The sequence below is a fragment of the Cynocephalus volans genome, chromosome 14 (genome assembly GCF_027409185.1).
Source record: "Cynocephalus volans isolate mCynVol1 chromosome 14, mCynVol1.pri, whole genome shotgun sequence".
Lineage (NCBI taxonomy): Eukaryota > Metazoa > Chordata > Mammalia > Dermoptera > Cynocephalidae > Cynocephalus > Cynocephalus volans.
This window is the reverse complement of record NC_084473.1, coordinates 4326739-4340752: the sequence shown is the minus strand read 5'-3', so window position 1 is coordinate 4340752 and position 14014 is coordinate 4326739. Positions and strand designations below refer to the sequence as shown.

The 14014-nt window shown below is 48.9% G+C and overlaps 1 protein-coding gene across 4 annotated transcripts in view; it reads right to left on the bottom strand.

The window, feature by feature from the left end:
• The window catches only part of COLEC11 (collectin subfamily member 11), a 36142-nt gene extending 22379 nt beyond the window's left edge, over positions 1-13763 (bottom strand). For 2 of the 4 annotated variants that reach the window (XM_063078763.1, XM_063078765.1), the window contains exon 1: positions 13631-13760. In XM_063078763.1, coding sequence (XP_062934833.1) covers positions 13631-13760 — 130 coding nt within the window. Of the gene's footprint in view, positions 1-3315; positions 3388-13630 lie in introns of all 4 variants that reach the window. The other 2 variants (XM_063078762.1, XM_063078764.1) reach the window with 2 other exon arrangements.
• Positions 13764-14014: the final 251 nt, after the last annotated feature.

The following is a 14014-nucleotide window of genomic DNA, read 5'->3' as shown; positions in this document are numbered from 1 at the left end:
AGTGACTTTGTAGCATGAAAAATGCTTAACTTAAATTCGGTGTTAGATTTAATAAATAGGATGCAAATTTACATATACAACATAATCATAACAAAGCAACAAAAAGGCACCAAAAAAAAGGGAAATATAACAAAATAAATGGCTATCTCTGGAATTTTTTTTTTTTTTTTCTTTCTTGCGCCTGGCTGGTATAGGGATCAGACCTTTGACCTGGGTTTTATCAGCACCATGCTCTAACCAGCTGAGCTAACCTGCCAGCCCCTGGATGATTTTATTATGGATGATTTTCTCACCACTTTCATATATATATAACTTTTCCATCATGAGCATATGTTACTGATACATATTAGAAAAATCTGAAACAAGACGGTTTCTTAATCCAGCCCAGATCCTGCTCTGCACTGCCCCGTGGCTTTCTGCCTCACTCTGCCCTCATGGGGTGCACAATCTGCCTCCTCCACTGGGCTGTGATGGGCTCCCGGTCAAGGACTGAGCCTTTCTCAGCTCTGAGTCCCTCCCCAGGCTCTCAGCACCTAACAGACATGCAACAGAGCAGCCAAACGCAGGAAACAATGCGATGTTCACTCCTGTCCGGGGACTCAGAAGGTACAGTATGAGCATCCGTGGTCACCACGTCCTTGCACTGACTTGTGAGAATAAGAGAGAACGATGATCACAAGAGAGATAAGAGCACTAAATGGTGAGGATAACACGAGAGAGAGCAGATGAGACCACGTCAGCACCAAGTCGGTGACATGACATCGGGAAAGCAAATGTTTGACCACCTAGGATAGGGGCGACGTCTACTTCCTAATGCTGAAATAAGAACTCATCTACAAAAGGAAATAGAGGAACACCATTTTATCACTGGAATTTCACAATTAGTTAAACGATTGAATAAGTAACACAGACTATGTACAGCACTTCCAACTTTAAGAAGTATAGGAACAAAGTAAAAATAGTAAAGCACTTTGTATTTCTAAGATACTTTTATTATAACCCAAGAATTTAAGAAGCAGGTGAGCCATCCCCCACTTTCTAAATGAGAAAGCACGGACCCTCGGAGCCCACCTGCCCCTCACCAGCCCTCTGCTCACCTGGCCAGCTGCACCTGGCTCTGTCCTGGCGCACCAGGACCCGCGGTGTGTCACGGGCTCTGGGAGCCAGGTCAGCAAACACAGACTGAGCGGTTACGTGCAAAAGGCGGAGGGGCTGTTCATGAAGGGTGAGCTGTGCGTGGGCAGGCGTGAGAACTGTATCAGGAGCCTTCTTTAAAGGTCATAATTCCACTTCCAGCAACTTAGTCTAAGGGAAGATTCAGAGATATGTATGGAAAATACAAGTGCAAAAGTATCTGACATATCAGGAAGAAAAAGAACCCAAAAAGGGTTTTCAAAAAGACAGAAAAAGACAACCCCACAAAAGAACAGAAAGACAGAAAAGGACACAAATGCCTTGAAAACATGTGAAAAGATGTCCCTGCATCATTCATAATAAAAGAGAAGCAAGGGAAACCACACAGTCACAGCATTTAGCACTCACTGGCAGACTGGCAACCTTTTAGAGTGACAAGTCCTGAGAACATGCATTCTTGTGCACTGCCTGTCACAGAGGAAATGAATCATTCCTTCTGGAGGGCAGTTTGGCGATATCTATCAAAATTTCAAATGCACACACATTTTGATGTAGCAAGTACACTGCCAGAAACTTATCTTCAAGCTATACTCATACACATAAAAAACAACATACATACAAGGTTACACACTGCAACAAACACCTAGAAAAATGTAAATCTCCAGGAAATCATGATAAATTCATACAGTCGGACACCAGTCAGAATACAAAAGAATAAGGGTAATCTTGTACGTCCTCATGTAGTGCAATCGCCAAAATACATTGAGTGAAAGGAGAAAAATGCAGAACAATATATCATCTGTTGGTACAAAAGAGGGAGAAATAGATTATAAATGTGTTTGTCAATTCACAAAATGTCTCTGAAAAGATAAATAAAAGATTAACAATGGCTGTCTGTGGGGATGGGGTATAGGGCAGAAGAAGACTTTTCACTGTAAATGCCATTTTATGTACTTTGAACTTGGAACTATGAGAATATTTCATTTATTTTTTTAATTAGTTTTTTTATGAGTAAAGGAGAAAATAAGTAACAACCAGTGCCTGGGGCTGATGGAGGGATTGACTGCAAGGGCACAAAGCATTTTTGGTGGTGACAGGTGTATGCCACTGTTGAAACTGATCGGGTTTTACACTTCAAAAGGGGAATGTCCATAATCACACCTCAAAAAGGTTTAAGAAAACTGCATGGCCTTGAAAGTATATATTCAATAATCTATATTTGTGTTGTTATAATGATTGTTTTAACTCCAATCTTACAAGATTGGTTGGGGGGTTGGCTACATAAATCGTAGCATATATTCTCGTAGAATGATGTGTAAATATTGAGAAACATTTCTATGGACAGTTATTAATGCCTCGATAAAAATTGTAAAGCATATTAGAGGGAAAAAGGAGACGGGGAGGGGGTTAGGGAGAAATTGGTTAATGGATACAAAGAATGAGTAAATTTGGTAATGACGCATGTGCCAACTAACCTGATTTGATCATCACTTATCATACACAAATATCGATAGTCAACTCTGTACCCCACAAATAAGTATTATCGATTATGTTTCAACAAATTTTTAAAGCAGGAAAAATCAATATATATCCTAAAGATAATACCCACCACTTATTGGACACCTGCCATTTCCTGTGTAGCTACTTTACATTTATGATCTAGATCCTTCACACGTGTGGCCCAGCTCCCTTGCACAGGTGGCCTGGCTCCCTCGCGAACGTGGCCTCCCTCCTCTAGGGCTCAGCACAGTCCCACGAGGCAGGCAGGACTGCACTATTTCACTAAGGAGAAGCAGATTCAAAGTGGGGAGGGTCTGCCGGCTATAAGTTGGGACAGCCGCTGTTAACCCCCTCCTCCCTACCCCCACGCCCCCCACATCTGTGCCATCTCTGTCCCCCCACCTTCATCACTGCATTGATCTCATTTAATGCTCACAAGTGATCCTGGAAGTCACTGCTCCCATTTTACAGCCGAGGATCAGTGAGGTCCGGGAGCCAGCCCTGAGTTTCCAGAATGCACCTCATGTCTTGCAGCTCTGCAGGCCAGCACCAAGGAGCACTGTTCAAAGAGCACCATCCCCTGCTCCCTGGCAGCGCCAACCTCCGAGCCTCCCGCCCCCGCCCGAGCAGAAGCTGGCACACCTGCGCCTGGTCTGCAGCGCTCGCAGGGACAGCAGGTACCTTTTTCTCCTGTGGGGCCGACTCTTCCAGGCCGTCCTGGGGCGCCTTTGTCTCCCTTCTCTCCCGCATCCCCTGTGGAAGAAGCCACATCCGTTTAGCGACTGTGTGGGGCAGCACAGGACCCAGTGTGAGTGTGAAGGGACAGCACCCCGCCCCCTTCCCCGCCTCCACGGCCAGCCCTCCAGGGGTCTCGGTGTCCCTGCCCTGTTGGGGGCGCCCTCTTCTGTCCTTGGGACTCTTTCTTTCCTCACCCTGCTTTTCCCCTCAGGGAGTGTATCCATCCCACTCTCCAATGTCCTCTCTGGGCTGGCGCTGGCCCAGGCCTGTCCTCTGGCACACAGCACCCCAGACCCACTCTAGCTGCTGCCCTCCACCCACCCAACAGTCCTAACAACAGAGCACATGTCCCCAAATGTCACTCCGGCCCCTCCCCCCTCCTCTGGTACACAGACTGGGAAGCATAAACTCAGCGGCTCCTATCGTCACCTTGGTTCCCTCCAGCATGAGGCCCCTACCCACAGTACACACTCCTGCTCGGGCCGGGGTTCCCACAGGGGCTGCCTGTGACCGGGTGGGCATGCCCAGCCAAGTCACCCTGCTCCGCCAGGTGCAGGAGATGGACACGTGAGCAACTCGTGGAGACGCAGTACAGAGGTGTGTGTGTGGCAGGGCTGCGGGTACGGGAGGGCCTGGGGGGACCCCAACGCCCCCTCCCTAATCCCCCCCGTCTCTAATCCATGCCAAAACGATCTCCCTAAAACACAAATGGGATTATGTTATCTCCCTTCTCAAAAGACATTTAAAACCACCAACAGCTAAAACTAGTTATAAACAATGTCCAGTTGTTAAGATCGTCCTCAGCATGGTCCTCCCCTCAGACCCAGGTCTGCCCTCCTCCGTCCCCATCCGCCCAGCCCGCCTGGTCCATCCGCTCACCTGCCCAGATTTTACCTTCTCACCTGCTCTCTCTAGGGAGTGTTTCCTGATTCTCTCACCTGACCTTGTCATGGTGGCTTCTACACAGCCTCGTCCCTCCCCTGCTGCACTCCCGCTCCCTGGAGAGCTGCAGGACGCACACACGTGCGATGTCCACGGGCACAGGCCGACCTCCCCGCTTCAGCACACGCGGGCCAGCCCTCGAGGAACTCCATTCCCTGTCATTCTCCACGTGCATCTTGACTCAGTGAGAGGCACACCTGAGAGTATAGATTCCCCAAGGAAATCCCCAAAGCTATGATCTGGCCTAAAGGAGGTACATTCGGTTTAAATTTAAGTAAACAAAGAGAAGAACACAGTGAGTGCTGACAAAACCAGGGGGCAGAGCCTGAGTCACCCCCATGCCCAGCCACGATGGCCCTGTGGGGCCACCTGCTGAAGACCCGTGGTGCCGCACTGGTGGACACACGGACAGCCCGCACACATGCCCTGAATCTCCAGTAGTTCTCACATGGTCTCTCTCATCTTTTAAAAAGAAAGGAAATTATCACGGTAGCAATGCTTGAAGAAGCACTGATCATCCAGCAAAAAACAGCAACTCACAAGATGAACTCACCATCAGGAATCACCAGACATCAGAAGGCACCAGCGCCATGCAGGGAAAGGACAGAGCAAGCGGAACCAGTGGGGCAGCCACCACGGACGACGCAGCAAGTCACTTTAAGGACACCTCATAAAGATGAGAGAGAACAGCGCGCCTGAGGACAGGAGCAAACAAGCCAGAGATCTGCTGCATGAGACCAACTCTGGGATAAACCTCTCTGTCAGAGGCCGAACAGAACAGCCAATGATAAAGAGCTGATTGATGAAGCAAAAGACTAGAATGAAGGATTTGTCACAAGGCAACTCTAAGAGATGAGTAACTGGAAAAACCGGTTTGTTTTGAAGTTAGGAAGTGGAGAGATGAAGGAAAAACCCATAAATGCCAATGTCCATCTTATAGGAATCCCAGAAAGAGAGAACAGCCATTTGAAGCCTTCATAGCTGTGAAGTTTAGTAGCTGTGATTTCCCAGTACCAAGAAAAATCATGACAGAACACTGTGCAAGCATCCACAGAAAACCACACAGGACACATCAGGGGACATAACCTAGACACGTTAGAGTGACAGGGCAGAACATCAAGAATAGAAAGAAAATGCTGAAAGCTGCCCCAGAGGAGACAAGAACGGGAACACTGCATGCGTGTGACCCACAATCGGACGACGTAGGAATGTCACTAGCAGCACAGGACACAGGAATAAAATGAGGCGGTGACTTCAACAGAAGAGACATGATTTAGATCGAGAGATCACAAAGGCCTCTCTGAGGAAATGGCTTTTAAGCGGAGAGCTGCTGATGCGCAGGATGTCACCGGGCCAGGAGTGAGGGGAAGTGTCCCGAGGAAGGGAACGGCAGGTTCACAGAGGAGGCCGAGGCAGCTGGAAGTCTCTGGAATAGGGACAGTGAGCCCGCAAGGGCTGGGGGCCGGGGTGGCAGATGGCCCTCGGGAGACAATGCCATCATCCCGGTGTAGGGAAGCAGCAGGCGGCAGCCACTGCAGAGGGGACGAGGTGGAGGAAGGCTTTTGCTTAGGGCAAAAAGTCCTTTCCCACCCCCTGTGCTCTGGCGGTCCGCCGCCTCTTGCCCAGGCTGAGCTCCGTGAAGGGCTCCCTTCTACCCGGCCCTGCATCTGCAGAGCACCGGGACGAAGGCCTGGACCACGGCAGGCGCTCTGTGCACATTCACAGGAATTAACACTAAGCAAATCTGTTAGCTTTCCTTTTGTTGCGTAAGAAAATCCCTAGAGTTTGTACGTAGGATCCATTTATTTGGACTGACTGCATGATGAGCCTACCCCCACCCTGGGAGGCTGGCACTGTGCCCACTTCACAGATGAAGACACAAGCTGCCAGGTGACAGGCCTGAGCTTGGACAGGCCGGCACTCCAGCTCCAGTCATTACCATGCCTCCCTCGGGCATCCAAACATAACCAGGGCAAGGGCACAGAGCCAGGCCCCCTGCGGGCCCTGTCACCACTTTCCATCCCCTTCCTCCAACAGGAGAAAGGTGAGGACGCCGCCTGCCGCGGTAACTTCTGCCCAAACTCCAGCTGCAACCACGTGCCCGTCTTTAATCTGATTTTTAAAAATTGCTCATAGTAACAATCCTGAGACTCAAAAAGACCCTAAAAAACACAGACAGTACAGACTGTAGTCTGTACTGGACACTGTGTCCCATAAACTCCCCTATTAAGTAGGAAAGAGGAATACTAAGTCAATAAAAACAGCAAGACTTTAAAGAGCAGGACCTACCATGGATTTTCTTCAAAGCTCTCAGCTATTCAGAAAATCCACTTCACTTAAATGCCGCCCTCCCGAGGACGCTGCATCTGCCCAGCGCTGGACAGAGCTGCCGTCGGGAAGCCCAGGTGGTCCTGCAGACACCTCCTAAATACCTGGGCCACATAAACCCTCCCAGACTCAGTTTCCTAATCTTTGATGAGACTGAATGAAGCATGTCCTGGAAAATGCCATGCTGGCTGCTGTTGTAAAAAATTACTTCGGGCTGGCCCGTGGCTCACTCGGGAGAGTGTGGTGCTGATAATACCAAGGCCATGGGTTCGGATCCCATATAGGGATGGCCGGTTGGCTCACTGGGTGAGCGTGGTGCTGACAACACCAAGTCAAGGGTTAAGATCCCCTTACCGGTCATCTTTTAAAAAAAAAAAAAAAAAATTACTTGAATTCCTGTTTCTGGAGATCTATGGCAGGACGGCCTCCTATTCTGTTCTCTCCTCCTTGGAGACCAACCATGTACATGCTTCTTAAGAACAAAGGCTGTTTCCAAGCACTGTTCATAATTTGCAGGCTTTAAAACGTGTTCCCCCACGCACTGGCCTCAGGGGTCACAAAGATATACGCCCCGGCTCGTAATGACTCCAGAACAGGATTTCTATAAACCTCTGCACTCAAAAATTACATGCATGGTATAATGTATACCCAGGGAGCACAACGGCGTTTTTTCCACATTCTGTTCTCTACCAGGTATCGATCTGGGGCTAATTTACTGCATCAAGTTCTAATGACAACTTGTTTCTCTGTCAGGAGAGAAAACATTTCAATGGTCTTGCTCATTTTCCCATGTCATTAATGACACTGCTCTCTCCTCCCCCAAAGAAATGAGGAAAACGTGGCCTCCCTGCAAATCATATAAGTCTATGAACACAAGGCTTTTGCCTGGATTACACTGGGGCTCATTTTCACCCCAACCAGGAAGGCACATGTCAGTTATTTTCACGTGGAACATGAGATACTCACACGTATCTGCAGCCAGTTGAGGAGGAGCCACGGACACACCCTGACTGATTCTGCCGACTCCTAAAACTGGACACAAGCCAACCACAGGGATGCAAACACCACGGAGCCGTGGCAGCTGGAGAGAGAAGAGCTGGGGACCTCAGCCCAGCCAGATCCGGCTACAGAAGAGGAAAAGGGCCAGACGAGCCATGTCGGGGTCAGAGGAGCACACCCCTGCTCACGTGTGTCCTTCGGGCCCCATTACTGGCCTTATCAATCTTGTTTTAAGGGATGACAGTTAATGATTTTTTAATTGATTTGATAAAATCTATAAAAATTACTATGCCTTTTCAAATTGTGAACAGCAGGCTTGCTAATACATATAAATGTTTTCCCACCTACAACTAATTTCTTTAACCATTAAGGAAAGACTTAATGGGAATATTTTCCCCATCAAATTGAGTGTCACTCTCTCTAAATACAAATGTAAGGATATTATTATTAGACCTGCAAGAGCGAATACAAGTAAACTCCATCTCAAACACCACCACCGGTGATGGGCTGCCTGGAGCATGTGCTGAGGAAGATTCTACAGCCACATAGGGATTTAGCAGAAGTCCTGGGACCCACGGCACCATGTGCTGTGTCTGGCTGGCCAGACGCCACCCTCCACGTCTCGCCCAATGGCAGGACTTTACAGAGACAGGCAGGGGCTTCTTCCCCCATCTCTGAGCCTGGCCCTTCCAGATTCCCAGTAAATGTTTGTCTGGTGAATAGGTGGTGACCATTTTTGTGCCTACACCCCCTTAAAAGCAGGAACTGCACTGTGTTTGTACTTTTTCCGCCATCGACTAACTCAGTTCCTGAAAGACGGGGTATGACACGTCCTTTTAGAACTTGTCCTTGCTCCTTGTGCCTGTCTCTAACTTGCACACTCTCATGGGATATCTGTTGGATGGAGACCTTCTCTGCTCCCACGTGCCTGGCGTGTGATTAGGGATTTGTAAGTCGCCGTCCAGGAGCAGGGCAGGGCCTGGATCCCATCATCCCTGTGCACCCACTGCCTGGCACTGCCATGAAGGCAGCCGTGACAGACATACACACAACACATAAACTATGGTGAATAGTAGTAACTCCACAAAATCTTTACCAAATGGTATGGAACAGCCTGAGGCTTGGAAAGGTCCTGGATTTCTACGCTATGGGCTCCCATGTCTCCGCTTTTGTGGGCGTTATGCTGTGTGAGCATCACAGTGTCTCAGCAAGGTCAGGGGACTGACATGACAGACCCTGCTATACAGGTAAAGAACATTCCAGACAAGCAAGCAGCTTTGTCCACTCAACAGGGAAGGACTGAGCACCGACAGGGGACCAGGCGCTTGTGCAGAATGGACCAAGCCTAGATGAGGGCGCAGACATTAACCCCCATGCTCGAGCACCTCATGCCATGGGCAGCAGGCCCCGCCTCAGGAGGGGCACGACTCAAAAGTAGAGGCTCCTTTTTTTTTTTTTTTTTTTTTTGATGCCAATCTGTTTACTTTGCTCTTGACAAAAATTTGCATTAATCCTGAATTTTTACTGCTTGGAAGCTCCAAACTTGCTTCCCCCCACTCCTTGGTTAGGAATTTCCCCTTCTCTACCTTTCCCCCTGCTGCCCAATCTAAACACTGGAACAGTACAATTCCTTCACTGAAATCATGGTGGCTCTGTTTTCAATCAGCACACTCATTATCACAGAGGACTCTGTGTTTCTGCTGTCAGAACAAGACATCCAGATTTTAAAGGCTTGAATAACTGTGCTAAGAAGTTTCTCTACTAGAATCATCCCTTTGGTATTGACAGACCAGGGTCTGCCTCGTGAAACGATGATTTGAATCTAGGGGTACAGATGCAAGCTCCACGGCGCGCAGTCTGTATCCTGCCCAGGGCCCTAAAACATTCCACACAGCTTCGTCAGCTCATAGGAACGTGTCCTCGGTCACCTGCTGGACAGTAAACCCACAGAAAGGAGGATCCATGTCTGATTCATTGACAGGACCCTCTAAAGAACCTACAGCTCCTCCCAATAAATTGTAGGTGCTCAATAAGTACATGTGAAAGGTACGAATAACATCAGGTCAATGCTCTGCAGACAATGCTGGAGTCTCACAATTATAGTGACTCACCAGTAACTAGAGCACAGTGTTAAAGTGCTAATAAACTACTGATAAAAAGAGGTGCAGCTATGCCCTGGGAGGCGTGCCATCCACAAAGAGGAAAGGAGCCACTGGCTGCCCCACCTGAAGACCCTCTCGCCCTGCCCCTGCAGAGCACACACAAGTGGAACAAGCTTTAATGTTGGACTTGGCACAGTTGCCAACACAGATCTCCAAAAGGGCTCAGAAGTGCCCTTGAGACATGCTATGGGTTGAATGTTTGCCCCTACAAAGCTCCTGTGGGAGCTTGATTCCCAGGTGGCAGTGTTGAAAGGTGGGGCTTTTGGAGGGTGACTGGACCATGAGGGCTGTGCCCTCATGAATGGATTGGTTCATTCATGGATCAGTGGATTGGTGAATGTGTGGGTTGTCACAGGAGTGGCAATGGGGGCTTTAAAAGGAGAGGAGGAAAGCACATTAGAAGGAGCTCTTGCCCAGCCCTCTCCATGCGATACCCTGTGTCATCATGGAACTCTGCAGAGTCCCCACCAGGGAGAAGCCCTCACCAGATGACCCCTCCACCTCGGACTACCCGGCCTCCAAAACTGTAAGAAATAAACTCCATTTCTGTATATTACCCAGTTCCAGGTATTCTGTTGTAAGTGACAGAAACCTATTACAACATGCTTGACAACCCAGAGATATGAATACTGATATTGTCTCAATTTTATATTTAAATTGCAAATACTCAAAACTGTAGAAAATTGGAGTGTTACCCCATGAACATTTTTAAACATCTGTAACTCTATACTGAGATTATCGCTGTTGTTAACATTTCAGTATATTTCCTTCTAGCTTTTTTCTATATTTCTATATACTTGTATATTTTTAAATTAAATTAGGAAGGGACTATTTAAAATTTTGTATTTCACTATTTTAGCTTTAGAAAATCCTGAACCTTCCTGTAACGATAAATATACATTTAAACCATTTTTCAAAATCTTTCCTTTAGTTTGTTTCCCGGGTTGTTAGAGGCTTTAGTTCCAGAGTCAAGAGCTGGGTGCTCAGGAGGCCCCAAATCATTCAAAACTGGAAAACAAACAACTGTCTGAGTCTAACTCGTGACCACCCAAACCAGCCAGTGAGCGCTGCATGTGACAACGCACCATGTGCACCATACCTGCTGCCACCACCTAATCCTCACAGCCCTGAGGCTGGCATCGTTTCCCCATCTCATGGGCACAGAGGCCAAGGCCAAGGCCAGGCAGCACAGTGAAGCATCACACGCACAGCTCTTGCAAGGCAAGCTCAGGCCTCCTGCGGTCCACACCCCCGGCCCTCCTGCTACCCGCATCTCATCCGGGAAGGCCCCTGGCAACGGCGCTTGGGAAAATCACCCAGAAAGGAGCCTCAGAGCCCAGGGAGGGGGCATTCAGGACTCGAGGGAGCCGCCCACCTCTGCATATGGAGAGTGATGTCCATGGCAGAAAGTGTGACTCTCCCATGGCCACATTTTCAAATTTAAACCTGAAGGTTCCACTCACAAACCCACACACTGTGGCAAAGTCGAGGGCCAAAACCACTCTCACCAAAATGTCTGAGAGAGCAGTACACGTTCCATAGTTTGAGTTCTTCCAACGTAATCAAAAGTTTTTAAAAAAGAGTCAGCACGTTTATTATCACTAAAAATGTAAAAGCCAGTGGGATCTAACTCCTAACCACCTTCATGTGGGCCGCAGGGGTGTCTCCTTGGTTTCCACACAGCAGAGTGGAAGCAGCCAAAAAACAACCTCCCAAACACGGCTGTCCCCTTGGACAACTTCCTGGAAAGAGCCAGCCTTCCTGACTCCCTAGTCCGGATGCTGGAGCCCTGGTCACCCCTCAGGAGGGAGTCCCCATCGGGACTGCAGGACCTAACCTTGCCTGTGCCCCACAAGAGGGCTGCTCCTTTTATTTGGGGCAACACAGAGATAATAGAGGCTTGTCTTTTGTGGTGGTTGTTTTGATCATGGGTTTGAACGCTTCTAAATGTGAGAATCCACTCTTCTCTAACGTTTCTGTAAAAAGAGCCTGCAGCCTTCTCACAAAAGGCACCACTCAGCAGAGTCCAGGTTCCCAGGAGTCCCCGTCCCAAGCAGCCCCTGCGGGGCTGGGGAGGAGGCAAAACCAAATTTGGAGGCACAGAACATAACCGTATGTCACCGCCATATCCTCATTGACTTCTCCAAGTCACAGGCTGGGTCCCCAACCACTCCTTTCCTGCACTTAGGAATGGCCCACACCCACCCACACAAGGTGCAGGCCCTGCTGTCCCTTTTTGAAATTCTCAATTTTTGAACAAGGGGCCCCACATTTGCATTTGCAGTGGGCCCCACAAATCATGTAACTGGTCCTGCTTAGAATCACAAAGTTTTGGAATTTCTTGCCTGTGCTTTGTAGAAACATGATTTTTCACTTCAGATACTGTAGCCTCAGGTACGTTTCTCGTATGCTGTAGTTCACCTGCAGATCTGATCTGCACAACTACCTCTACCTGGAATTAATTTATAGACAAAGCAACAAGAAAAGAAATGGTTTGACTTTTAAAATAAAGAATATTAAGAGCTCTCAGGAACCAATGTAGGAGCACAACAGGCATATTATTAAATTTCTCTGAGAGCCGAGGGCAGCCTCCTCTACCCAGAAGCAGGCAAGAAGCAGCCCACGACCAGGGTCCTAGGTGGGAGCTGAGGGTAACAGTCCCCTCCACCTGGAAGCAGGCAAGAAACAGAGCACACCCAGGGTGCCAGGCAGGAGCTGAGGGCAGCCGCCCCCTCTGCCCAGAAGCAGGCCAGGAGCACATTGAAAACACCACTTCCACAGGGGTGGCTCCACCACTGCCACCGCCACAGCCACGGCTGCTGCAAAAGTGACTCGACACCACGGCAGGAGCCACAGCTGCCATGCAGGAGGACCGCCAGACACTCGAGTGCATTGACACAGGAGAGTCACCAGCAGAGACTGGAAAAAGAAGATGACGTCTCTCTCCTCAAAGCCCACTCCAGCGTCATAGAAAAAGCAACTTCTCTACCCCGCCCCTGCTGTATTTCTGATTTTAGTAATTTCTGTCTTCTCTCTTTTGTTCTTGGCAAGTCTAGATAAAGGTTTGCAAATTTTACTGATCTTTTTAAAGAAACAATATTTGGTTTTGTTGATTTTCTCTATTGTTTTTTAACCCCCTATTTCATTTATTTCTGTTGTAATCTTTGTTATTTCCTAACTTATATTTGCTTTCAGTTTAGTTTGCTCTTCTTTTTCTATTTTCTTAAGGTTTACATTACTAATGTGAGATTTTTCTTATTTTTAATATAGGTGTTTACAAGTATAAATGTTCCTCTAAGCACTGCATGAGCCTTGCATCCTGTACATTATGAGAGTTGCACTTTGACCTTTATCTCAAGTCCTCTCTAATTTCCCTGTGATGTTTCTTTTTACCCATTGTTCATTGAGGAGAGTGTTGTTTAATTTCCACACATCTGCGAGTTTTCTAAATTTCCTTCTGTTATTACAGTTAGAGAACATCTTTCCTATGATATTAGTCTTTTTAAATGTATTAAGACTTGTTTTGTGGCCAAAAAATTAGAAAATTTTTAAAAATAAATAAGTTTATGTGAGCCTCCAGTTTCCTTGTCTGTAAAAGGGACCAAATGAGGTCATGTCACGCTGGGACTCCGGGAGGTGACCCGTGCAGACCCTGAAACCCAGGTGGGGTGCGCCCTGCAGGGCCCTTTGCAGAGGGCCTGGCCCCAGCTCACAGACGGGGACACGGAGGCCTCGGGAGGCGAGCACCCTGCCCAGGCCACAGCCAGTCTCCCGCCTTCGTTGTCCCGCCCCACGTGCGCAACCCCCGTGACCACAGCAGGCACTACCTTTGAGGCCGGGGACGAGGATCTGCACGGAGCAGGCGTCGTCTGCGGTCGGCTGGGGCTCCCCAGACGGCGGCAGCGACAGCAGCGCTAGGCCGATGAGCGCGCCCGCCAGCGCCTGGTGCCTCGTCATCATGCACAGGTGGGATGAGGCTCCTACACGGGGGAAGTGACAGACAGAGCGGGGTCAGCAAGTAGCCCTGTCCCCCCGCCCCAGCCAGCCCTCCCGCTGGCTCTGGGCACCGGGAGCAGAGCAACAATGTGAGGTGTCACTCCAGCTAGAAGAGATGGACAGCGGCGGGGCCCAGAGCCACAGCAAGAGTAGGGCACGGCAGGTGGTCGGGACGCAGGGACAGGCCCCCGCCCCGGTGGCAGGAGAGGCCAGGC